This window comes from Typha angustifolia, chromosome 15 (genome assembly GCF_048772165.1).
Source record: "Typha angustifolia cultivar Huaian chromosome 15, ASM4877216v1, whole genome shotgun sequence".
NCBI lineage: Eukaryota > Viridiplantae > Streptophyta > Magnoliopsida > Poales > Typhaceae > Typha > Typha angustifolia.
Window position 1 is genome coordinate 23,000,611 of NC_133253.1, and position 25,431 is coordinate 23,026,041.

The 25,431-nt window shown below is 37.4% G+C and overlaps 6 protein-coding genes across 10 annotated transcripts; 4 read left to right on the forward strand and 2 right to left on the reverse strand.

Annotated features, from left to right (window-relative positions):
- Positions 1-644: 644 nt before the first annotated feature.
- Positions 645-1,261, forward strand: LOC140779020 (uncharacterized). Its single transcript, XM_073123958.1, has one exon. It carries the CDS (start codon positions 704-706, stop codon positions 1,124-1,126), a length of 423 nt encoding a protein of 140 aa, XP_072980059.1. The 5' UTR covers positions 645-703; the 3' UTR covers positions 1,127-1,261.
- Positions 1,262-1,515: 254 nt separating this feature from the next.
- On the reverse strand, positions 1,516-1,935 carry LOC140777087 (uncharacterized). Its single transcript, XM_073120988.1, has one exon. The coding sequence runs from the start codon at positions 1,933-1,935 to the stop codon at positions 1,516-1,518; it is 420 nt and encodes a 139-aa protein (XP_072977089.1).
- A 965-nt stretch (positions 1,936-2,900) lies between these two features.
- LOC140777674 (rho GDP-dissociation inhibitor 1-like) lies at positions 2,901-5,554 on the forward strand. 3 transcript variants are annotated; one of them, XM_073121952.1, is made up of 6 exons: positions 2,901-3,289; positions 3,393-3,639; positions 3,739-3,805; positions 4,012-4,230; positions 4,368-4,492; positions 5,085-5,554. In XM_073121952.1, the coding sequence occupies exons 2-6, from the start codon at positions 3,403-3,405 to the stop codon at positions 5,166-5,168; spliced, it is 732 nt and encodes a 243-aa protein (XP_072978053.1). In that variant the 5' UTR covers positions 2,901-3,289; positions 3,393-3,402; the 3' UTR covers positions 5,169-5,554. The 3 variants fall into 3 exon arrangements, with proteins under 3 accessions (XP_072978053.1, XP_072978052.1, XP_072978051.1); XM_073121951.1 differs by having other exon boundaries at positions 2,902-3,192; positions 3,305-3,639; XM_073121950.1 differs by having other exon boundaries at positions 2,902-3,639.
- Positions 5,555-7,056: 1,502 nt separating this feature from the next.
- On the forward strand, positions 7,057-9,377 carry LOC140778834 (fasciclin-like arabinogalactan protein 7). The gene is made up of 2 exons (XM_073123706.1): positions 7,057-7,327; positions 8,433-9,377. The coding sequence occupies exon 2, from the start codon at positions 8,472-8,474 to the stop codon at positions 9,231-9,233; it is 762 nt and encodes a 253-aa protein (XP_072979807.1). The 5' UTR covers positions 7,057-7,327; positions 8,433-8,471; the 3' UTR covers positions 9,234-9,377.
- Positions 9,378-10,633: 1,256 nt separating this feature from the next.
- On the forward strand, positions 10,634-19,812 carry LOC140777964 (fimbrin-5-like). Of its 2 annotated transcripts, none has more exons than XM_073122415.1 (15): positions 10,634-10,788; positions 10,929-11,130; positions 11,235-11,405; positions 11,501-11,739; positions 11,958-12,129; positions 12,757-12,795; positions 12,983-13,051; positions 13,229-13,345; positions 14,312-14,523; positions 17,105-17,260; positions 17,334-17,533; positions 18,050-18,207; positions 18,294-18,390; positions 18,582-18,673; positions 19,086-19,812. In XM_073122415.1, the coding sequence occupies exons 2-15, from the start codon at positions 11,044-11,046 to the stop codon at positions 19,377-19,379; spliced, it is 2,103 nt and encodes a 700-aa protein (XP_072978516.1). In that variant the 5' UTR covers positions 10,634-10,788; positions 10,929-11,043; the 3' UTR covers positions 19,380-19,812. The 2 variants fall into 2 exon arrangements, with proteins under 2 accessions (XP_072978516.1, XP_072978518.1); XM_073122417.1 differs by having other exon boundaries at positions 10,699-10,788; positions 10,933-11,130.
- A 757-nt stretch (positions 19,813-20,569) lies between these two features.
- LOC140779849 (BTB/POZ domain-containing protein At2g04740) lies at positions 20,570-24,813 on the reverse strand. 2 transcript variants are annotated; one of them, XM_073125143.1, is made up of 5 exons: positions 24,161-24,805; positions 21,878-22,622; positions 21,757-21,793; positions 21,532-21,665; positions 20,570-21,100 (listed from the first exon to the last, which is right to left on the reverse strand). In XM_073125143.1, the coding sequence occupies exons 1-5, from the start codon at positions 24,648-24,650 to the stop codon at positions 20,758-20,760; spliced, it is 1,749 nt and encodes a 582-aa protein (XP_072981244.1). In that variant the 5' UTR covers positions 24,651-24,805; the 3' UTR covers positions 20,570-20,757. The 2 variants fall into 2 exon arrangements, with proteins under 2 accessions (XP_072981244.1, XP_072981246.1); XM_073125145.1 differs by having other exon boundaries at positions 20,903-21,100; positions 21,546-21,665; positions 24,161-24,813.
- Between the last annotated feature and the right edge of the window lie 618 nt (positions 24,814-25,431).

Here is a 25,431-nt window from a genome sequence, read left to right on the forward strand (position 1 = left end):
CCTTAACTTGACTATGCCTGATTGGAACATCTTATTTTTTTTCCTCAAATTTATCAAGGAGAATTTTTGAATAAAATCATATAATTTTATTAATCTTTTTATTAGCACTCCTCTGTGATTAAATTATTTAAAAACTCTTAAAAAGATTCCTATTTTGATCCACACTAATTAAACCCTTTCAAAACCATACATTATGCTTACCTGCCTTACCAAATTAAAAACCTCTTTTAGATTTAATCACTATATTCCAACATGCAATCGAAGATATATTTTTTAATTTAAAAATAGTTAAGCTAAGTTAAATTATGTAAAAATTATAGAAAAAAAACATGTCAGATGTTAATAAAAAATAGTAAAAATATAGGGTGTTATTTGAAAATTTTCCAAAATATAAATATCAAGGTGTAATCTCGTAAATCCTTAAACAATGTAGGCCTAAGTGTAATTTGCCAAAAATTTCAAGTACCCATGACTCGATCAGCACCCAATCACCTAAAACAGCCCATAGCATACCAAACCCGAGAACAAAATTCCAACCACACCTAAAACAACCGGCCAACCATACACGCATTGCACCAATATCTACCAACTAATTAATCAAAGCTTTCTCTTTTCTTCTATATATATACAACACCCACCACCTTCTCTTCTTCAAACCAACAAGAGAGTCACAATCAGAGAGCCAGTCTTCATCAAAAAGATAATGAGTGTAGAATTATTAGACGGTGCCACAATTCTCAGCTTCGTCGAGGACGAAGGGGCCTTCAACGTCTCCGTCGAAGGCCGGTTCGCCAGCCTCGACGCCGACAACGACGGCCGGCTCACTTATTCCGAGATGGCTAAGGAGCTGATGAGCCTCAGGGTGTTAGAGAAGCACTTTGGGGTGGACGAAGTGGAGATGGGCCAAGATGAGCTGATGCAACTCTACCGTGGGCTGTTCAAGCGATTTGATCATGACGGCAATGGAACAGTGGACTTGGAGGAGTTCAAGAATGAGATGAGGGAGGTGATGCTGGCGGTGGCGAATGGAATCGGATTCTTGCCCATTCAAATGGTGGTTGAAGAAGGTAGCTTTCTTAAGAGGGCTGTGGAGAGAGAGCTGGCTCAGAGGATTCCTGCTGCTTAATTTTAATTATTATTATTTGATTCTAGATTATTTTTCACTTAGTAGGATTATGAAGTAGACGTATATCATATACGTGTGTTTGTACGAGTTAATGATTTCAATAAAAGGAGGTAATTTTTATGAAAAGTCAAAGAAGCATTCAGATCTCGAGGTCAACTTCGTTGACTCGGGCAAATCTCAAAAGAAGAAAGCATTTCAAGGCGTTGACCGGTACATAGCAAAGGCTTCTTTAAATCCACGACACAAATTACGACTCTCAAAATTAAATATAAAATAATAAAATGCAAAAAAAGAAGAAGAAGAAAAAATCAAACAGAATTTCCTTGGCACACACAAAATGCAGTACAATCACAGCGATTAAGATTGCGAAATACTACGTAATTAATAAATCAACCTCCTTTTCTCATGGCCGACTCACGATCCACTGCTCTCTTAAGGAAGCTCCCCTCCTCGATCACCATCTGCACCGGCGAGTACCCGATCCCGGTGGCGACGGCGAGCAGCACCTCGCGCATCTCGGACCGGAACTCCTCCAAGTCCACCGTTCCGTTGCCGTCGTGATCGAACCTAGCAAACAGACCTTTGTAGAGCTTGACCAGTTCGTCGTTGCTGAGCCCTGCCCCGTCCACTCCAAAGTGCGTCTCGAGAACTCTGAGGTTTTCGAGTTCGGCGGCCATCTCGCCGTAGGTTAGTAAGCCGTCGTGGTCGGCATCGAGGTTGTGAAACCGGTCCTCGACCGACGTGTTGAAGGCCTCCTCGTCCTCGACGAAGCTGCGGATGGTGGCTTCGTCCAATACTTCTACGCTCATCTTAAGTAACTAACTAACCGATTGTTATGAGGAGGGGAGGGTAAGGTATATAACTTCTTGCTTATATACGCATAGGTATATATAGGGAGAGAGCGAGGAGAAGGAATTAGGATTAGTACCATGATTAATTGTAATTAAACTCTCTTATTTATTATTTTTAAACACTTTGACAAATTGGGAGGTGATGGCAAATTGTTTCAATGGGCTGTGAACTTGTAATCTAATAGCAGGCCTAGAAAATTAAAATTTAAACTAAGTTGAAGGGTTCTTTTGGGCCCACTAAGTTGCAGAGCTGAAAGTTGCGGGCCCCATTGCAAACGGCCACGTTTCTATGGTTTGAGAATTGAGACGCATCATCACTTATTTTTAAGTATATTAAAGAAAAAACTATCACGTATTAGCTATGATAAAGAAATGATTTCAGTGTATTATATACACCTCTGACTGAAACGCACATCTTCTCTATTTTCACCTTTGCAAAAAAAGAACATCCGAGAAGATAAAGTTTAGTTTTAACAGAAAGAAAGAAAGTAAAATAAACACGATGGGTTTATAGGAAAAATGATAAAATTGCAACGTACCTTAGAATTGATGAGCTTTCCTTGGGGTACCTCAGAAGTGTACCTTAGAATATATTGCAGTAGTACAAAGACTTCAAGTTGCAATTCACGGGATAGCAGAGGTAACTATTCTTTCCTATCATTCTAGAGTGCAGTGTGCAGTGTCAGGGGGACCACAGTGCATAAGACTAAATAAACTACATGGTGATTTGCAAAAAAAGTCCTAACAGTTAACTCTGGGTGATTTTGTAGCCAATCACAGTAAGCCATGCACCCAAATGGTTCCTGCTATCCCAACCCAGAAGGGTACCTCAAAGAATGGGTCAGAGAGCAGCTCATCACCACCCAATGTTTCGCTGTGCATGAGATCTCTCTCTCTCTCTCTCTCTCTCTCCTTCTTCCATCCCTCCCTCCCTCCCTCCCTCCCTCCCTCTATGGTAGTGACTGACACGTTCTAGCCACCTCATTCTCTCTCTAGATAATTCCATTACCTTTCCTGCCTCCCTCTTCTTTGCGAATTCCAATTAGACCCAAACCATCTCCTCATTGTTCTTCTTAGTTCTTGTCTCAGTGGAGCTTTTCCCTTGTTGGGTTCTTCTTGTCTGTCGAAATCCTCCTCCCCTTGGACCCTTGGTCGTGTTATTTTACTGTTTGTGCTGCAGGGCATCTTTCGAACTGCTAGTTTTTTTTTCCTTGGGTTCGTTCTCTTTTCTCCCTTCCTCCTCGTTTTGGATTGGTGGGTGTCTCGGATTTGGTTCCTTTTTGGCTCTTTGTCCTTTGACTTCTATTGGGTGGTGGGTATCTTTCAGGTCTGTGTCTTCTATACGGTTATACTCTGTTTGCTCTAAGTTGATGTGTTGGGGTTGCTATGTCTTTGGCCATTGGAGCTCTCTCCAGCTCTAACGACATGGGTTTGGAAGAGAACAGAGAAAAAGCCGATAAAAATGGGATCTTGGCACCAAAGGAGGTGGAGGTGCACAGGGAAGGAGAGGATGGGCGTGATGCTGAAAGGCTCAACAGGCAGATGAGTGAGGCTTCTCTCTTAGCCAGTGATGATGAAGAAGATGATGATGATAGTAAGGTTGTCAAAGGAATTGATCTGGGTCCTCAGGTCAGTCTCAAAGACCAGATGGAGAAGGATAAGGTTTGCTCCCATTGCTCTTCTCTCTTTCCCAAATTTCTTTAGCTTGCTTGTGATGATCATAGCTACTGTTCATGGATGTTTCATCATTTTAACCGGCAGGATGATGATAGCCTGAGAAGGTGGAAGGAGCAGCTTTTGGGTAGTGTGGATTTGAACTCTGTGGGAGGTGACCCCACTCTCTTTTCTTCCAAAAGTTCCTTCTTTTAAGTTCAATTTGCCTAACTTTTGTGCTGCCTTTTTTCAGAAAAAGAATCTTTCCATTTCCAGCATAAGATTTGCAATTCAGCCTCTTGACTATTCATATATATCTCAACTTTGACTAACTATTCATTTTCCTAATGTTTCTTTTTAATTACTTTTACTTTGTTGTAGAAATATTGGACCCAGAGGTTAAGATCTTGAGCCTTTCAATCTTATCTCCTGATAGATCTGACATCGTTCTCCCTCTCCCTGTGGAGCCCAATGCCAAGGGTGTGTGGTTCACCCTGAAAGAAGGTAGCCACTACAAGCTCAAGTTCACCTTCTCTGTCAGCAATAATATTGTCTCTGGTCTCAGATACACTAACACAGTTTGGAAGACTGGTATTAAGGGTGAGTTCATCTTTGGCATCTATCTGGCACTTGGCTTTCCATATTACATGAATTAAAGTAGATTATTTTCTCACAATGGTGACAATAAATCCAAGTTTAATAACTCCTTACTGCTACTCAATCAATTTCCATTGCAGTGGATAGCACTAAAGAGATGCTAGGGACCTTCAGCCCTCAGCTTGAGCCTTACATATATGAAACACCAGAAGAGACCACCCCTTCTGGTATGTTTGCAAGAGGATCTTATTCTGCAAGAACTAGGGTAAGATTTGCATGCCCTCAATTTCTTTTCTCGAAATTCGCATTGCATAAAATTTAAAGGAATGTCTATTCTGAATTTGTTCATCAGCAAATTATTGGATATAAATATTAGAGCAGTAGTAATTGGTTTTTTTTTTCAATATCTATGTCAAATATCACAACATGACAACCAATAAATCACTAATTGTTGAAGAAAAGCAATATAATAATTAATAACTCAATTTTTGGTAAATTGTGCACAGTCAACACTTAGTATCAGCTAAAATTTGTCAGTGGTTCAGATTACAACTTAGTCCTGAACCTTCTTCTTCAGTCGACCTTATATTTTCAGATTACTTCAAATTTGCTGATAAAGATGTTATGCTGTGGTAGCAATGAATAAATCCTATCAAGTACTAATGTGCAGTCCTATGAGCATTACTATACAATCTACTTTGCCTTTTGAGTTCTAGAACAATAGATGACAAATTTGTTAGTGACACTCAGGTCAATAATGTTCTGTCAGCTTGTGAGTAGAACATCAAACTAATGTCTAATGGCTATCTTTCTATGGCTACTAACTAATGCGGCGATGTCTTAACTTTTCACATCAGTTTGTTGATGATGATGGAAAGCGTTACTTGGAGATCAATTATACGTTCGACATACGCAGAGAATGGCCATCAGCAACAAGATGATGGAAAACATCGCTTTTGAGCCTTTTTGAAGCCATTGTTTGCAGTTGATTCTTGCATGATACAGTCGCATATATGAAAAGAGGCTAATGTCTACCAAGGCATCATCAATAACAGTGCTGTGGTCTGATGGTTCTCTGCTTTCTTCTGCTTGGCTACATTTCTTTGTGCTAGCTTTAACCATCTGTATATGGATTTGTTGAATGAGTGTTGCTTCATCTCACTCAGATTGCATCATTTGCTCATGATCTATGGTCACATTCGGAAAATTCTTGTATGCTTTTTATTTAAGACATTACCAAACAGGGACTTGCTTATGATCTCAAGGCAAGAGCCATTTGATTCTGTTATATATTTGCTGTCAAGAAATTTATCTAATTATCATCTAACCCATTGGTCAAGTAGTACATTTCATAGTTCCCTTTATTAGGGTGTGGATGTATCAAAAGCCAAGCTTGTAGAAGGTTCTTTGCAACTATTGTTGCCAGAGGAAAAATGTGAAAATGTTACAGATATGCTTCCCCATGCAAACCTGGTATCAGAACAGGGAGAAAATGCCCTTGATTGCCTTCTAAATTGATTAGATACTTCTAAATTGATTAGATAATCTTTTGACAGCCAACCATAGACTGCCTAGATGCCCCCACTGCCTGAATTTCCTGCAGTTGGGGCTGTAGATAATCTGCTCCTCATTGAAAAAGAGCCACACTGTACTAGGAATCACTTTTACTTTTATTATTATTTTTTTCACTCAAATTTTTTTTACACTTTTATTTTATGACAAATTCTTGTAAAATTGTTAGCTACCTTCTCCACATCAAGCAGTTCACAATTTCAACTCTAACATTAAATAATTATTATAGAAAAAAAATTATTTTATATTTTAGTGACTTAGTTTATAGCTCGGCTCAATTCGATTAATAACTTAGTGGTGTATTAGCTTATAGGAGTAGTTCGATAATATGATAACTCCGAACGATATCTTGATAATATTTAATTTAAAGTAATAGTTCAGTAATAATTCAAAACAATAGACTTTAGGCTCATAAATAATATATGATAAAAAAAACTTTTACCCCATGAAAAAGTCAATAAAAAAAAGAAGTTAAACCAATCTGTTTTGAATTATAACAATATAGTAATCGCAATTTTTTTTTATCTATCAGGCAACTTGCATAATTGTATTGTGCAAGTTTTGTATTCTAAACATTAGTATGGCTCATCCATTTTGTGTTGAAATGTGCAATGTTGTGGAGGCAGACAAATAGTAGATTAAAGAGCTAATTTGAAAAAGGAACTGAGTACTTAAATTCTCATAGATTCGACTGTATTTGTCTCCATCTCTGTCTGTTGAGCATGTGATGAGTGCTTTCCAGCTAAGTGGAAATACTAATAAACAAAGCTAAACTTCTAAATTTGGAAGGTATCAATGGCTTTAGAAGACATGCTTAAACTTCTTCCTAGGCCTGAGTGGTCCATATGTCTTTGTCTGTTCTTCCATGGCTTGATCACGTGCAGTTCAAGGACAGCAATCTATGGCAAACCTCCTCTTTATTAGCCACATCAAACTGATCAGATTATTTATGATAGAACTTAGAAATCATTCATGAGTCCTCAGGAAGCCCACTTTATTACTTGGACAGGGCTTTATTGATGCAAATGAGATAACTGGAAGTGATAGGCCCATCCTTTGGACCACCAACCTCCTTAAGGAGCAGGACACTGCATGTTGCACATGAAAGAATTTATTGATAGAAAACCACAAGAAGAACTTCTCTCATGAGATAATAAATTGCTGACACATTTCAAAAAATATATCTATCTTTCATGACTATGTTTGGTGTTTGAACTCAAGGTGGAGTAAAAGGAATCAGAGTAGTTGAAGAGCCATTTTTTGAAATCCTTTGGTCTTTCACTTGAAGAAAAAGAATAAAAAAGAGAAAAAAAGGAGGAGAGAGAGAGGGAGAAGTACATCTTAATCCAAAAGATAAAAGAAACTAACTGGAAAAGTGTCTATTTTCAAATATATTGTCAAACCTCTTCCAGCTACCAAGAAGATCACATCATTTCCAGACAACTACTTTATATAGGACGCCTTAGCACTTCCACCTCCATTGAGTTTCTTTACCTCTTCTGGACGCATTTTGAGTTCCTCTGAGCAAGTATGTTCTTAAACCATTCTTCCTCTCTGAATCGAGTAGATATTTGGTTTTTTTTTTTTTATAGTTCCTGCTTCCACTTCGATTTCTTGTAGCATTCACCTCAAGTGGATCTATATTTGAAGGTTGTTTTCTCTTTAATCTTAAATGAAGTTTGTATTTCTATTAGTTAAGTTTTTGAATCTTTTTTGGCGGTCCTTAGCTTTTCTGGGTTTAGATTAAGATGACTTTTATTGGTTTTTTTTTTTCTGCTATAGAGGAAAGTTGTCTTCAATCTGGTTGGTTTCAATATTGTTGCCTTTCTCATACATTGAAGGTAGACTTCCCAACTTGGGTCTTACTAGCTTTTTGATCCTTTAACAACCTTTTTACTGGGATAAAATGTTGCTATATGTTTTGCTTGGTATCTCTTATAGCAGATGTTATGCTAGTGGTGATCTGACAATATCATCATGCGACTGGAACAAGTCCAATCAATATCTTTTGTTTTTTGTTTCTTAAGAGTCTTGAATCTCTTTGGTGCCTCCCCTTTTCTATCTATTTTTTTTTTATTTAAGTAACTTTTATGCCATTTCTGCCTTGTAGCAAGTTTTTCTTTCTAATGGTAGTACTTATTTGCCTCTTGATGAAAAATAAATTTGGATCTCCTTAATGTGTAATCTATTAGGATTTTTCCCTTCATCCACCTCAAATGCATCTTTATGCTCAGTTATAAATGGATTTTGTGATGAGAAATCTGATTGTACTACACTGTAAAGGCTATAAGCCTAGAGTTTATTTACACAATTCTCTTCTTTTCCTTCTATGCTTCTTGAGAACAATGACACATATTCTTTCACTTTCTTCACCATGAATTTTTCTAATATGATTTATGTGGTCCTTTGAATGTGAGAGATCATGTCAAAATGTACGCTTAATTCAAAAAGGTTCTTTATGACTGTTCTGATACATTACTTGAATGAAATAATTCTTCTCTCTTGCTTTCTTTATGCGTCTGAGAATCTAGACATTCTTGTTCATTATTTGCCAATCAAAATCTTGAATTTTGAACTGTGAAGGTTTCTATTCCATATCATTTGCTTGTTTTGATGTTGCATAGTTCTTACAGGGCCATAATAGTTCTTATAAAGGAGAGACAGTTTAGATAATGGAGCTCACTTCAGCTGTCTGTGCTAGTATCATGCTAGTCCTATTGATCTCATCTCCTGCAATGGCACAAACTCCCCCTTCTCCATCTCTACCTCCATCTCCAGCACCAGCTCCTGCTCCACACCATGTAAACCTCACTGAGCTACTCTCCGTCACCGGCCCGTTCCGCACCTTTCTCAACTATCTCCTACAAACTCAAGTCATCCAGACATTCCAAAACCAAGCTAACAACACAGAACAAGGAGTAACAATCTTCGTCCCAAAGAATTCGGCGTTTGCATCCCTTAAACAGTCTACATTCTCCAACCTCACCCAAGACCAGCTCAAGTCCCTCCTCCTATACCATGGCTTGCCCAAGTACTACTCCCTATCAGACTTCAAGAACTTAAGCAACTTGAATCCTGTCACTACTTTTGCTGGTGGACAGTATGCTCTCAATGTCACTGATGACATGGGACTAATTCGCATAGCATCACAATGGTCTAATCCGAAGATTACTAGCAGTGTGTACTCCACTGCACCAGTTGCAGTTTATGAGGTTGACAAGGTTCTACTTCCTCTGGAAATTTTCACAACTGATCCACCATTAGCTCCAGCTGAGGCCCCAGCTGCCCAAGATAAACCATCAGACGCTAAGCCTAGCACTAGTGCAACAGTTCTGGCTCCTAAACCTTCAACAAGCCCTTCCTACTGCATTGGTGTTGGTCTTGTTAATTACTTGGTCATGGCTTGTGTTGGTCTTCTGATGCTTGTGTTCTGAGAGGCGTTTACACTCATTGCTCTGCTTATATTTCCCAATGAGATGTTGTTAAATTAGGATTGAGATGTGTAATGTGTCAAACTTTATATGGGTTCTTGTTACTTGTTCTACTTTTAATGCATATTGTTTGCTATGGTATCTACAGCTACTACATAACTTTACAGTGAGTTTCAAATACACGTACCTGCAGAAAGCCAATCGATAGATACCATGATTGATATTTGAAGAATTCATCATATTCCTGTTGACTTGTGCTATATGAACAAGGAGGTCCCATCTCTAGTAAGACTTGTTCACACCCTGTTCCAGCATAATGGCTGGCACTGGCATTCCCATTCAATCCTAGGAACCATTCTATCATGATAGGATTGCAACTTTCTTTGCTTCAACTTTGAAAAAAATTAAACAAAAATGTTATGGAGAGAAGGTATCTCACTAATTTCTCTCATTGTAATTAAGAAGAAGAGAAATTTACGTATTACACTTTGTCTTTTAATAAAATTATGATTTACATTCTATATTTTTATTATTTATAAATCGTAAAGATACGTAGAAAATTTATTGCTGTAAGATTTATTAGTTAAACTTAACTAAACATCTGTATTAAATTAACTTATACTAAAAGAATTATAAATATAAGATATAAATTATAATTTTATCAAAATGTAGGGTGCTATATGCAAAAATCTCTTAAACAAATGGCAAGTGTGTGCCTTCTGATTTTATGACGCAGATATGTGACAAATGTTTCAGCCATCTTGTCCAGAGAGTGAGTCAACTTGGTTGAAGAATGAGTGGAACAAAGGTTGTAAAATATAAGTTTGGTAGCAGGGAGGACCAATTCTACACTCTCACCACCATCAGCATTGGAGAAAATATATATATATATATATATATATATATATTTCTTTTTAATTCTTTCTGTGTTTCTGTAGCAAGAGTATGAGAGAGGCTAGACAGTCCAGCATTGAGGTTGATCAACACTTTTATCTCATCAAAATTGTTCTAAAATCTTGTGGGCCCTTCAATAATATAAAGACACTTTTAATTAATGTTTATGTTTTGTTGCTCAATTTCCATGCTGCAGTTAGTGCAGTTCAATTGTTCTTTTTATATCCAAAACGAAGATGCAGGACTAGACAAAGGAAAGTATATATATATATATGTCCTAATTATTCCGGTCCAAGATGATGAACCGGAAATTGAACCGGTCCAATTTGAGGTACAACCGGTTCAAGCAAGCTTCTAAAAATGCCAGCTTGGTAGATAGCAAAGCTCCTGGTTCTTCGCGGGCCCGCAGAAGGAAAATAACCAACCGCTTCTCTTTAGCTTTCGGCAGAGGGGGAGAGATTGGGAAAAAGCGACCGGCCCCCACATCTCCTCCATTACCCCACGAAATCTGGAAATTTATAAAGAAGGACAAATTACTTGGACTGGGGGAGTTAAAAAGAGAGAAAAAAAAGAACAGCGAGGAGAAGGAAAGAATATAAGAGGAAGAGGAGGAGGGTGGAGGACGAGAATTACGTGTTCGCACACGAATTTTCGATCCCGCCAGGTGGGTCTTTGCTCATCTCATCCTCGTTGTCGCTTTCTTTATATCTCATCAAGTAATCGCGATGTTTTCCTTGCGTTATTTTCTCTTATCCCTGTGGATGTTTAATGGGGGGGGTGGTTTTTTTTTCCTCCTTTAAGCAGCTAGAATGAGAAAAGTTGCAGTTTTTTGGATCGGGATCGAGAATACGTAGGATTTGCGAGGCGAATTTTGGGATTCCGATCTGAGATTTGAAAAAGGAAGTCGAAGGACTGTGAGATGTCGAGTTTCGTCGGGGTTCTCGTTTCCGATCCCTGGCTCCAGAGCCAATTCACACAGGTGGAGCTTCGGGGGCTTAAATCCAAGGTAATCGATCCGAATAACCCTTGTTTCTTGATTTCTGTACGGGTTTTCTTCAAAACTCTTGATCGCATTGTTCATATTCGATTAAATTGGATTTTTTTTTTCAGTTTCTTTCTATAAAGAGAGAGACAGGTCATGTGACGATCAAAGATTTGCCACGATTGATGGGAAAATTGAAGGGTATCAACGAGGTGGTAACCGAGGAAGAGATCGTTGCTGTTCTTGGCGAGTCGCATGCTGACAGCAGCCAGGAGATTGAGTTTGAAACGTTCCTTCGGGTATATCGGAGATCTAGTTTCTGTTTCTTGATTTCGGATTTGTCATATAAAAGGCTAGAGGCAGGACTTGATGATGCAGAATTGAAATTTGGCAGGATTATTTGAATCTTCAAGCACGGGCGGCTGCTAAACTTGGTGGCACGAAGAATTCCTCTTCGTTCTTGAAAGCCACCACCACCACACTCTTGCACACCATTAATGAATCCGAGAAGGCGTCTTATGTGGCACACATCAATAGCTATCTTGGGGAGGATGCTTTCTTGAAGAAATATCTGCCGTTGGATCCCGCCTCCAACGATCTGTTCAACCTTGTGAGGGATGGTGTCCTCCTGTGGTAAGTTATTTCGATCCATGTTGTACTTATTCTTGGTGTTTTTGGTAATTTAGTCTATTTATAGTGAGAAAAGAGTAACAAGGTAGATGGAAGCGATTGTTCTATATATAAGTATGCATAAGTTGGCAACTCTATATTGCTGGATCTAATGAGAGGCTTTCTCATACTTACAGTTAATTGTAATGAGATTTACATATCTTTCTTGCTTATTTGACCAGCAAACTGATCAATGTTGCGGTTCCGGGGACGATAGATGAGAGGGCTATTAATAAGAAGCGAGTTCTCAACCCATGGGAGAGGAATGAGAATCACACTCTTTGCCTCAACTCTGCAAAGGCTATTGGATGTACGGTGGTTAATATTGGCACACAGGACTTGGTTGAAGGGAGAGTAAGTTCTGATGTTGATAGTTTCTTCTTTTCTATTTAGGTCATTTCTTTGCTCTACCCACCATTCTTAATTTTATTAGTTACCGTGTTCTTGCTATAACTGATGGTCTGGCTAGGCCTTCTTTGATGCTCTTGCTTGCATATTTGGGCTCTACTTCATTCTTTTTTAAAGAACTCTTCCCCTGCCTACTACTGTTCTTGTTCTTTGGGCTTGTGTACTTGAAAAGAAAAGCTATGTGTTTTCTTTAATTATTATCTATTTCTACTATTTCCTAAGCCTATATAATTGTAAATTGAACTGAAGGTTTTTTCTTAAAATGCATGTAAATCTAAAATAGGTCCAGGTTAGGTTTACGACAAGTCCAGCTTAAACTTGTGGTCACTGTCTTACCTGTTTCTGAAAGTATAATGATTAGTGCCTCTTGCTTGTAGTTAACAGTCTAGAATCATCTCTACTAGACTTTTTGGTTTTCTGGCCTGCCAGACCATTGAAATTGTTCAGAACTGACAAGGATCCTCTGAAAATTGTATTGTTGCTCTTACTGACATGTCAAGGAACGTATTTTTAATAACTAAATCTGGAATTCGTAATAGGGATGCAAACTAAAGCTTTATCATTTTTGTGCAGCCTCATTTGGTTCTTGGTTTGATATCTCAAATCATAAAGGTACTGACCGGAACTCTTTTCCTTTTCTTTTAAATCTTTTTCACCACAGATAGAGGTATTATAGGTTTATGAAGTAGTTGATCTGTGTACTTCTTTGATGAATATGAGAAGATTATCCTAACATATAGGCTATTATATACTTAAAGATCATAAAATGATAATTATTAATGATATTTTGGCCTTGCAGATACAACTATTAGCTGATCTGAACCTCAGAAAGACACCCCAGCTGATGGAGTTGGTAGATGATGGCAAGGTTACTTGTTAAATCTTTATCAAGACTCTCTCTCTCTCTCTCTCTCTCTCTCTCTCTCTCTCTCTATATATATATATATATATATATATATATATTTATATTTATATTTATAATCATTTATGAATTATGTTGGATAATGTTGCCCTTATTAATGTTTGCTAGTCTGATGTTATACAGGACATGGATGAGCTAATGAGCTTAGCTCCAGAAAAAATGTTACTTAAATGGATGAATTTTCATCTCAAGAAAGCAGGCTATAAGAAAACTGTCACAAATTTCTCTTCTGATGTAAAGGTGCATACCTGAACTGTTGAATTGTTCTGCTCTTTTCATGTACTATGAAAGTCATGGCAGCTGTATCATTAACACTTAAACTTGCCTAATGCAATAACATATTATGTCAACACTATTCTAAGTATGTATTCCTGTTAAAGATTTGGCATTATATTCGGAACAATTCATCACGGAAAAAATATATCCTGAAATATTATCCATAGAAGTGGTTTTTTGATCAAACATTTCAATTTTTTCATTTACTGAAAAGGGGTCAGAATTTATTGCTTACAGAAACTTGGTGCTTTCTAGTATCTATATACAGCCTAACTTTATAATCTGTTCTAATAATGTGAATGCCTTTGTGCTGGTAACAATTAACCTGCCAGTTTTTTTATGTCAGTAAGGTCATGTCTTGAATAAAATCTTACTAGATCCCAACATATTCATTGTGGGTTTCTTGCATTATTTCAAAATCCTTTTACTGGCTTTATTCTTTTATGAAGAAAATAAAAACTTCTTGTACTTTTACAAGCAAGTCATTGTACTTTGATGAAGAGTAAATAGAAGGTGATCTAGAGATTAGCAAAGGGAAGAATCTGATCTGCATCTCATAAATTCCGAAACTAGTAAAGCTAGTAACAAACTGGGACATACTAAAGTATCAAAGTAAACTGTATCCATTCTGCACTATGGGTTTCTTATTCATCTGTGGTGATGTTTTCCATGTGCATCAGAATTTCCAGCTAGTTCTCTATAGCACTTTATTGACCTATATGGAGATAAAGAGAATCTTTCCTGCCACATTTTTGTTCAACAACCATCAGAAACTCAAAATATCCTTGATTCTATTTGTGAACTGAAGTCATTTTTATATAGTACTCTTGTTAGTCCTAGTAATCGTTGCCTCCCTTCTATCTTGTTTCCTATTTCTTTTATGGAAACTATTTATTGTGCTTTTATGCTCACATTATCATTTAAACCCAGGATGGAGAAGCCTATGCTCACCTCCTTAATGCTCTTGCCCCTGAGTACAGTACCCCAACAATTGTTGATACTAAGGATCCTAATGAAAGGGCAAAATTGGTACTTGAACAAGCCGAGAAATTGGATTGCAAAAGATATTTGACTCCCAAGGACATTGTTGAAGGTTCTGCTAATTTGAACCTTGCGTTTGTTGCACAAATATTCCAGCACAGGTGAGCAGTGCTTCGCTTCCTTTTATCTTAAGGAGTTTCCAAATTTCATATCGCTAAGTTATATTGATCACATGCAAGAGTATTTGGAGTTGTTTGCACTTGAATATAAGATCAATTTTAAATTGAAGGAATTTCTGAAGTCGCAGGAACTTGGCCACTTTCCTAGTTTTGTGCATCCTGTTTCACCATAGCAGGAGCTTCCGAAAACTGATGGCCCTATCTCTCAGTTTGGCTGTCAGGACTTTTCAAATATTTGGTGCTCCTTTGGTGGTAACAATGAAGATTAGGGAAAAGAGAACTGTAATAGGCTACCTTGAAAATTCATATTTCATGAACTCTTTGGTCAACTCTTTTGTCAACTTCTCTGGCATCGTTTGGATAATAGTGAAAATAATAGTACATAAGTTTTTGCAGATCAGTCAGCATTGTATGCATATATTTATCATTTGGTGTTACTTTCTTAAGAACATTTAGAAAATCAGTTCCTCTTTATTTGTAATATATATTCGTGAAGGTAAGCTGGTAATTTGCATAAATGCAGATACTCGTTATGCTCTTTAATGATATCACTGAGGAAGTGCTCCAAGTAATTTCTGATTAATGTTTTCATAGTTAATTGTTCTTAATACTTTTGTTGCAGAGTTTGTGGCATTGCCTGGTACATATCTAGGCACTAGTAATCTATAATCAGCTTCGTTTTTTTTTTTTGGCTAGAGATCTTTGTAACATTTTGCATTTTAGATGTGATTCATTTATTTAGTGTTTTGTCATCATATCCATCTTCTTAGTGGTTAGAGATCTTTGTAAAACTTTGCCTTTTCAGATGCAGTGATTCATTAATCTAGTGTTCCATGACTTCCATCTATCATAATCTCCTTAGGGCAAATTTGCATCAAATGCTTAATCATGTGATATGTAATGAACAACCACTATGAGCTATGACATCATATTCAAATGTTAGCATAATATTATGATAAGTTTTTCACAATTTACTCAAATTTTAACAGATATAGTTTGGTAAATGTCGCCAATTAACTCCAAATACTGGCCTGGCTATTTTATGATCTCTTTCTCTCGCTTGGTATCAACTACACATCACAATTCTGGTAATATCTTGATTTACATAAAATTTGCCACAAAGCATACCGTGTGTCTCTGGACTCACATTTGATGTGCACCAGGTTCACTGATATAAGTTACATCTTAGATTTTACATGATTAGGCATTTTGTTATGCTATACTAGATATGTTGATTAAGAATGTATTTTAGGTTGTGAATCCTTAAGGAGGATACTCATTTTCTGGTTGAGGTTCTACTAGTAAGTATGTCTACAAATTTATAAACTCAGAACTTTTGTGGTTGCTGCTTGCACTGTATGGATGAACTAATTTGAAGGTTTTTTGAAGGTTACAGGAAAAGCAAAATTAATGCAAAAGAAATTAAGCTGACGTGCTTACCACATTTTGTGCCTCCACTGTTCGTGTTATATCGATCACTTCTCTAATTGATTAACATTAAACAACTATGTTTTCTCCTTTAATGAAAAGTATTATTAACATATACTCCTTATAAAATAGAATTGTTTTACACATTTGTGCCTTGTCAGTCTTCTTATTTCTTTCCTAGTTCATGGAATTGTTTTACTTATTTACATGTCTGACTAAGGATGACTATACCGGTAATCGCACAGCACTTGACACGGGGTGTACTAGTGGCATACTCCCATGCCAAGCCATGTTGGTTTGGCACGACATGTGGAGCTCTTTTTTTTTTAAATTCCTTTCTATTTTCGTTAATTATTATCAAATCAACTTTAGTTCCCATGCATGTTCAATATTCATATCATATCATAGGAGAATTGTAAAATTTTTATTTGTATAAAGACTATATGAGATGTTACTATAAGTGGATGAGTTTTGAAGATTATCAATAAGTACAATATTTTCGTGCTATTCTTGTGCCGACAAATAAGGTCTTTAATTCTCCTCGTCATGCTATGTTAAATTAAATATTAGTTTTAATCATTGAATTATTATCAATTAATATTATGTGTTGAATGTTATTATGTGTTCAATTATCTTATAAAGTATTAAACATATTATGAAGTGTTAAATCATTATATTAGTTTTAGTAAATGTATTCAATCATATTGTGTGTTGAATAACATTTATATTTAATTATTGTTTTATTTACAAAAATAATCTAAAGATAAAACACTATAATGTAAGTTTTAATATATAAATATGAATAAACTAAAAATGAAAAATTGACATGCCGAAGACTCAAAAACATATCTAAATATCTTAAAATATTATAAATATTATAAATGCGTGTCATTAGCACACAAGGGCGTGCCATTGACACGTAAAGGCGTGCCGCTTGGCATGCCCTGTGCTGACCGACATGTGCCACTAGCACGATCACCATTGTGTCTAATTGCAAGCACTGCCAGAGAGTGTAGAATAAAATCATAAACTAGGAAGTACCTTTTGTTGTACATGGAAATTTTGTGATGATCTACATGCTGAATTTCTATTTATATTAGTAGTCTCATTTTGAGCATCAACACAATATATGCAGGAATGGCTTATCCACCGACAACAAGCAGATTGCATTTGCACAATCAACACCTGATGACGTCCAAATATCTAGGGAAGAGAGGGCCTTTCGTTTGTGGATCAACAGCCTTGGAATTCTTACATATGTTAATAATTTGTTTGAGGATGTCAGAAATGGGTAAGATTTTCTTTTTTGTAATGAATGAGACTGCTTAGTATCTTGTTGGCTAAATGTTTGAAAGCATGTGCAGATGGGTCCTGTTGGAGGTACTTGACAAAATTTCCCCTGGATCAGTTAATTGGAAGCAAGCATCAAAACCTCCAATCAAGATGCCATTTAGAAAAGTTGAAAACTGCAACCAAGTGATAAAAATTGGGAAGCAGTTGAAATTTTCTCTAGTGAATGTGGCTGGAAATGACATTGTGCAAGGAAATAAGAAGCTGATTCTTGGTAACTTTGCTTGTTGTTCATTTCCTTCTGTACATTCTTCACAAGAATTAGTTTTTCAAATCACTTGTTATTCTACATTCCTTCTTTGTCTAGTTTCTTGTTTAAAATTGATATCCAGTTTCTATTAATAGTTTAGTACAGTGGTGTAGTTGTGTTCTCTGTGCCTCTTAATTCTTGTTTGATATTGATGCCATTAGACTTGCGGGGAAACCAAGATAAATGCTAGTATCTTCCATTCCAAGCTGGCTCATAAGTATTACAATATGGTTGTAAAGTTTTGCCCTACTTTGGTTGTGAATTCCCTTTGCCTTGCTACTTGTCATACATTATTGGGTTTCTTTTATAAGCTTTAACCTCAGAGGTGCTGAAATTTTTCTTCCGTTGGCTTGCAAGCACAGCATTAAAGAGGCAGTGTTGGAGTCACCCCTTAAGTGTATTCGCGATATATTTGAAGTTCCTAAAAAGTGAAAAATATAAAGAAGAGATATATCTTTGACCCTTTGTGTTTTATTTCAGCTTTTCTATGGCAGCTGATGAGATTCAATATTCTTCAACTGCTAAAGAACTTGAGATTCCACTCCCAAGGAAAAGAGATATCGGATGCTGATATCCTGACCTGGGCAAATAATAAAGTTAAGAAATCAGGAAAAAGCTCTCAGATGGATAGTTTCAAGGTACTCTTACCCAGTTCCACATGTCTCCTATCGATTTGAGTGTTGTTTTCTAAGCTCTGATATTTAACTTTTGTTTCTCCCTTCAGGATAAGAACCTATCAAGTGGAATATTTTTCCTTGAACTTCTTAGTGCCGTGCAGCCAAGAGTTGTAAATTGGAAAGTAGTCACAAAGGGTGAAGATGGTGCGCATTTTGCACCCTATTAATAACTTTACTGTTTTCTCATAGTCAAATGATCTTCATGCATTTGCATCGTTTTGTACTTTTGTTATTTAATTTATTTAGCATAAGATCCTTATAAATATTCTTGCAAATTTGAGCTGGAATACATCATTCTTATTTTTACCATCTCTCTTTCTGTTGTTCAAATACAGAGGAGGAGAAGAAGTTGAATGCTACATATATTATCAGTGTAGCTAGAAAGCTTGGATGTTCTGTCTTTTTGTTGCCAGAGGACATCATGGAGGTAAAGTAGCAAAATCTTTTGTAAATGTTCGTGCAATTCAATAAGTAGAAAAGATATTGAAACGTGTTAACTGCTTGTGAGGAATTTTTCTCGCTACCCCCAATCCAAAGCAGGGATTACCATGCATGCTAAACATAGTATGTTTGTAGCAAGCACCTTTTCATGTAATGGTGCTTCTTGTTGGAAGAACTATGAGGACTTGATAGGCATCGTCATTATTTTGTTGATGAATATTTTGATATTTTCTTGCCTAACTCGTTCTGATTCTTTCTTATGAATGTATCCATATAATTAGTAAAGCCTCTTCATTTATTTAATTCTTCGGTCCTCCAGAACCTTTTCTTCTTCCCTCTTTTTTTTCTTCCTTTCCTTTACAGTCTTTAAAGTTATAAGCTACTTTTTATTATGTCAGGTTAATCAGAAGATGATCCTCACGCTCACTGCAAGCATCATGTATTGGAGCCTGCAGAAGCAACAACCTGCTGAAAACTCTGAAGCCTCAGAACCTGCTGAAAACTCTGAAGCCTCGGAACCTGCAGACCTCTCTGCTGATGCTTCAGCAACCAATGAGGATGGTATTTCACTGAAAGCACCCTCCTCAGATGGAGAAGAGAATGTTGTTGCGGAAAGTTTTTCCAACTTGAGAATTGATGATGAAAATTCCAACACCTCAATAGATAATGGCAGTGTTGCAGTTGGTGATTGACCAACAGGACCAAGTAAATGGGTGATATCTATGCAACAAGAGAAAAGTTGTTTCTACAGCGTTAAATTTGTTTTGCTTATCTTTACTTACCAAAATAGCAGCTGCATGCATCGTGTCAAGAAATTGTTGCGATGGAACTCGTTGATTTTGTTCTTGCTCCTTTTACATGTTATTTGGGTAGGTTAGAGAAAAGATGTCTCTATAGGTTGTTCATTTCATAATAGTCATTCTTTGGTGGTTCAATTTTCTTTCATCTCTTGTTGAATAAGCAATATATAAAAGAGTGCATTTTGGCATTCGTAGTTCTAGATGAAGATTGTTCCTGAGGATGTAATAGTTTTGTAGATATATTTAGCTTGGTACAGGGATTTTCTCTTCCATTTGTATCCATTGGAGCAGACTAATTCAGCAATTGTTTGTATGAGGTATCAAAGCTTGCCTGTGGTGTATTTGATACATGGTTTGGCAATCTGCCCTGAATCTCGATGGTTTTGGAATGAATTTTTTCAGATATTTGCTACCCAAATCATTTCCAGGAGTTGGTTGACCTATCATGTGACAATTCAATGACTTTTATCGCCTCTGGCAGTCTGGCTTAATCCAGCACCTCAAAAATCTACCATATTTCAATGTCCAGATGTATAAATACACCACTGTTGGGAACTTTACTTTTGAAATTTGGACTTAGAGTTCGAACCACCATTTTTTCCCAATTTAAAAAAAAAAAAACGAGGACAGGCTAAGAGGGTTCAGCAATTAGTAAGATCCATAACGACAAATGTGGAAATAAGATTGCATACGTAAGTACATTTTCCCAAGATCAGGTTCTACCATCTAAATCTAAACAGCAATAAATCAGGTAGATAAATTTACCAGCTAAAATTCCAGGACTTTCATGTTGAAGTAATCTCTTGGTTTTTCTCACGAAAAAAAAGAAACACGGAAACAAATCTTCGTAAGTTGAGCACTCGTCAATCTTGTTAGTCTAGCAATTTGAAGATGAAGATGCTCTCACACAAAAGAAAAAGAAGAGAGAAGAGAGAAGAGAAAGAAAGAAGATGGCGATGCTCTGGGACCTTGTGTTAAAAAATGCCTCGAATGCAATGTCGAGTTCTACCATTCTCAAGTTTTAACCATGACTGCTAGGATCATTCCTGACTAAGTAATCCACCAAAAGGCATCAGCCTTGCTGACTCAAAAGAGACTCCTTCTATTGCTAGTTATTCAGAAATCTGATGTATTTTAAAGTTCATACACCAATAATAGAAGAAAAGGAAAAAGAAGGTTCCCAAAAAATATAAGCAAAAGGTTTACAAAATATATAAGCACCATCACTTTTGCATTATGATAAAATGAAGGAGAAAAAGAAGAGCAAAGCTTACAGACCAACTGGACAGTCACCAGCATCTGCGGCTTCTCGTTCTGCTACAACCATAAGCATCTCTAGTCGTTTGTCAAATAAAGTTGCACTCTCATCTCTTTTGTCAAGCTCAGCAGCTTCAGCCTCTAGCCATTTTTCTCGCAAATCATCAAGAAGGTTGCTCTGATCTGAGTTGCCAGCAGAACCAGGAGCACTGGGACGAGTAGTTCGCAAGGAAGAATCTCCAGAAGGTGGTGGGAGTGTCAAAAGCAGTGCCCGAAATTCACGTGCATCCGCAAATGTCTCAAAATTACAAGCGATGACGTCCAAACAATATTCTCTTATCTTTAAAACACCATACCTGCACATGCAATCGTAAATTCATTAAGCACAAACCAGCAGCAAATTACTTCATACAATCTAGTGAAATAATTTACAATGTAAATATGTATTAACTTTTACTAGGTTATGGACCTCTATTTTGTAGGAATATGGAACGTGAGACTACATGTAAGTATGATAATGAAGATGAACTCAGGTATTCAAGCATGCAATATGAGATCGGTTTATGAGCCAAAGCCAACAGTCTTAACTAAAATGAACAAGTCACACAGGAAAACAACAAGATTTTAACATGTCTCTGATCTGTCTCTTTGTTAAAACATAAAAGAAAGTGGGTTCAAGAATATAGCAGATAGTCCTTTAACAGAAGAACTTCAGGGTATACCACCTTATTCTTACAAGGAAGAATCTTTCGAGATCAACAAGGAGAGTATATGAATAAAACCATACATGTCGGCTAATACCAGCCAATGACAAAGTTCGGCAGCTGAAACAAGCTCCAAATGCGGTAGAAGTACATCAGCAACAGCACGCTTAAGAGGGAATAACAAGTATCTTGATGCTACATCAAACATTTCCTCAGCCTGACCAATCAAAATTCATACTTAAGATATTGATGAATAATACAAAATGGCTTTAACCATGTTTACCAAGAGGCATAATTTATACAGCTACCTGCTCAGGCTCCATATCCTTCAATCCATCTGTATACCTGAATGTACCCAAAGACATTAGAACTGAGCACCGCATAGATTATCAGAATACAAGGTTTATTATGAAATTTACACGAGCTTACATATATTCGATCATCTTTTCAAATGCTTCGATACTCAAGTCATGTTCCTCAAGAAAGGGAAGGGAGAAATTAGAGAGCTCATGATTCCCTTCAAGAAAATCAGTCATTCGAGATAACCTTGCTCTGAAATACTCCGACCTTGAGGCCAGGATTACTTGGTGACAACGGAAAAATCTGGGACCAACTTTCACACAAAGATCTGCAAAATCATCATTACCTGACTGGTTTGCTCGTGCTTCATGTATGTTGGCTGTACTCATGTTTTTTGTGCCTGAGCAGGCAAGGGAATCATGTAAAATGCGATGCAACGCTGAAGGAAGCCTATCCTCCTCCGGTAGAGACGATCCCTGTAATATGAACCGTTTCTGAGAATTGTCCACCTCCCTTAACGATTTGTACTCCGCAAATTTTTGGTGACTAAGTTCTTTCTGTATAATCTTTTGCAACTCCTCGCACTTGCAGGCTTTACATGTACGAACAAGGTCCTCCATGTCATCCACCGCCACTTCCAGTCTATCGGAGTAGAAGAAATGAATAAGGCTATATAAAGCACCATAAGACAATTTTTGGCTAGAAAATCTCACTTCCTTTCGACCTTTCCATTCTGACTCAAATTTCTTCTTAAAGAAGGGTGATCGGGCACTTAGTATGACCCGATGTGCCTCAATAGGTCTTCCATCCACATAGAACGTAATATCTGGAGGTAAAGAATTAAAATTTGAACCATCATTGGTAGAAGAGTAACCTGTTTGACAAGTGGATAGTGTGTTAGTACCCTGTAAATATTATAAAAAAAAATATTTTGATCAATAAAAGCTATCATTACCCCCACAGAATTATGTTAGATCAGGCTGGTTAGGCAAATAAGAAGGTTATTTCATCCCTAGAATAATAATATTCAAATAAGCACATGCCTTTTATCAGTTTCTAGTGTAATCAGTACAGATTTGGTTGTTGTTATGACTATGAAGAATGATATTATAGACTGACAGTAAAATTCAAATACGATAAAGTTCTTTATTTTATTTGTTGTATCAACTGCTGAATTTCTACCAATGGCACTCTGCGTACTGGTTCAGCTCTACATCAGAAAGAGCAGAGCATACGCTAACATTATATGAAATAATAGAAAGCAACATCTAGAATTGCGCAAATGGATTATTGAAGTTATCGAATGCTTCCAACTTAAAATTCAATGCAATGAACAATATAAAATTACCAACGCTTTATTGCCAACTATTTTGAGTCCGCCAATGCAGCAATGGAAGATGCAGAACATAAAGGAAAACCCCAGGGAAAAGGCGACAGTGAATCGGTGAGGATAGGAATATGTGGTTATGTGGTTGATGGAGACCAGTAATCAATGTGTAATTATCCATATTTAAGAGGTAAAATACACAAGGAGGTATTTGCCAGCAGCAAAAGTATCTTTCTCCTCCAAATTTCCAGCTACATCTTTCCTATTGATGCCTCATTTATGTCCCAGTCGAGGTTTTAAATAACACGCCATCTGCATATCCCCAGCCATGCAAGAAAACCATGAATACCTGTTGTAGACTTGTAGATTTTACTTAGACAAGCCACTATTAACCCTTTTTACAAACAAAATGTGTCACTTATGACAGCTAATAGTATTGAAATGGTTGTTATGTTGGCAGACATTCTTCCTTATTCACAAACATAGAATATGTCTACTTTTGCAAGACAGTTCTATTTAGGTATATTATAGATTTAAAAGTAACAGTAGTAGTTGAACTAACAGTTTACACAGATCTAAGCGGAACATCTGTTCCTCATAATTTTTAAGCAATCCTCATTGTGATCTTGTCTCACGAATCTCTCAACCGTCAACTCCATGACTAAATTGAATAAAAAGTTGAATGTCAACGTATGTCATTGAATATTCTGGAAAAGCGCTTTCTGGGTTTCATTGATTGCTAGATAGAGCAGAGAGAAGCTTAATTAGGACATATTTTTCCTGTGACAAAAGAAGTGTTTCTGAAGCACAAACTAGGACTGAGAAAATAGGAAGAATTCCATGATAATCATGATTCATAATTCTATGGTGTCATGACAAACCTTACTTCTTGTTTAACAAAACAAATTTGTAGCTTTTCTGTTTCTACACTCTTTCATACCAAATCAGAGGAATACCATCTCATATGGCTTATGAGAGTAAATCCCAAGGTCAAGCATACCCACTCTCCACCTGAATTCAAACCCATTTTAAGCACACAAAAAACAAACAAACAAACAAACATTTCCAGAATCACGCAACCTGACCTGCAGCCAACGCAGAGCCGGCAGCGGCATCAGCGCACTGCTCAATATAGGCCTTCCGATTCCCAGGACACCCCAAGAACGTATCCCTTAGCGCGGAGGGCAATGGCCCAAGCGGCGGCGGCCGAGCCTCAAACGCCTTGAGTAGCCTACGAACCCGGAGATTGAGAGCGGCGTAATGGCACCTGTCGCCATCAAAGGTGCGCTCGGAGCAGATGGCACCGGCCTCGAGGAGCATCCGGGCGGCGTCTACGTGGCCGGCGAGGCAGGCGTAGTAGAGGGCAACGGAATCCCACCGGTCGCGAACGTTGACGTTGGCGCCGCTTTCGAGGAGATAACCGAGGCGCTCTACATCGCCAGCACGCGCCGCCTCGAAGAGGTCGCCGGCGGGGACCTTCTTGAGGGGGACGGAGGGGAGGAGGTCGTCGGGGTCGACATCGAGGGCGTCGAGCTCCGGATCCATCTCCCATGGCCGCCGGTTTGATGGGTTCATCGGGTTACTTGGCAAGTGTTCGATGAAATGTCCGATAGGATTTTATTACTTGGCAAGTGTTCGATGAAATGCCCGACAGGATTTTGGATAAAACGTAGCGGGAAGTGAACAGGTGGCGATGGGAAAGAGCGTGGATATAAGGGAAAAGGGAAGCTTAGCGGGTGTTTGTAATATGGAAATTCTTTTGAGCGACCTTATTCATTAATTTTAAGACGAGCTTATTCTATACGAGCTAAATATAAAGACCAGTTATAAAGTCTGAAGATTTTACAGTGTTGTCAATGTTAGCTAAGTAGTGGGGGTTATACAAATTATTTCTTATTTTTATTTGTGTATCAGACTTCTAAACATCTATTTTGATTTTTTTTTTTAATCTTACACAATCCTTTAGTTGCAAATTTTCAACTCCTAGTAGGGCTGTCAAAATAAACGAGCAACTTGGGCTCGGCTAGACTGAAGCTCAAGTTTGGCTCGATTTGGTTAAATCTGAGTCGAGCCTGAGTCAGATTCGACAGCTCGAAATTATTTTTGAGCCAAGCTTGAGCTGATAGGCTCGGTTCAAAGGCTACTAAGAATTGCTAAGTAAAGCCTATTTTTTTATTCTCTCAACTTCCTTCATCTAATTGACCCTCCTCTTTTCCTCCATCAACTTACCGTCCTCCTCCCTCCTCTAACCCAGCTCCTCCTCCACCTCTAACCTACAAGACGCTTTTCATTCATCATGCTTTTGCTTCTTCAAGACACGCGGGTAAAACTTCTCAAAGAAAATCTTTTAGAAATT

Excerpts from the sequence above, each read along its gene's own strand:
- LOC140778834 (XM_073123706.1), top strand. The coding sequence starts at position 8,472 with ATGGAGCTCACTTCAGCTGTCTGTGCTAGTATCATGCTAGTCCTATTG.
- LOC140777674 (XM_073121950.1), top strand. The coding sequence starts at position 3,364 with ATGTCTTTGGCCATTGGAGCTCTCTCCAGCTCTAACGACATGGGTTTG. Across the intron at positions 3,806-4,011 it reads GGATTTGAACTCTGTGGGAG|AAATATTGGACCCAGAGGTT; the intron begins GTGACCCCACTC and ends ACTTTGTTGTAG. Across the intron at positions 4,493-5,084 it reads CTTATTCTGCAAGAACTAGG|TTTGTTGATGATGATGGAAA; the intron begins GTAAGATTTGCA and ends TTTTCACATCAG.
- LOC140779020 (XM_073123958.1), top strand. The coding sequence starts at position 704 with ATGAGTGTAGAATTATTAGACGGTGCCACAATTCTCAGCTTCGTCGAG.
- LOC140777087 (XM_073120988.1), bottom strand. The coding sequence starts at position 1,935 with ATGAGCGTAGAAGTATTGGACGAAGCCACCATCCGCAGCTTCGTCGAG.
- LOC140777964 (XM_073122415.1), top strand. The coding sequence starts at position 11,044 with ATGTCGAGTTTCGTCGGGGTTCTCGTTTCCGATCCCTGGCTCCAGAGC. Across the intron at positions 12,130-12,756 it reads AGGACTTGGTTGAAGGGAGA|CCTCATTTGGTTCTTGGTTT; the intron begins GTAAGTTCTGAT and ends ATTTTTGTGCAG. Across the intron at positions 17,534-18,049 it reads AAATAAGAAGCTGATTCTTG|CTTTTCTATGGCAGCTGATG; the intron begins GTAACTTTGCTT and ends GTTTTATTTCAG.
- LOC140779849 (XM_073125143.1), bottom strand. The coding sequence starts at position 24,650 with ATGAACCCATCAAACCGGCGGCCATGGGAGATGGATCCGGAGCTCGAC. Across the intron at positions 21,794-21,877 it reads GAAAAGATGATCGAATATAT|GTATACAGATGGATTGAAGG; the intron begins GTAAGCTCGTGT and ends GGGTACATTCAG. Across the intron at positions 21,666-21,756 it reads AGGATATGGAGCCTGAGCAG|GCTGAGGAAATGTTTGATGT; the intron begins GTAGCTGTATAA and ends TTGATTGGTCAG.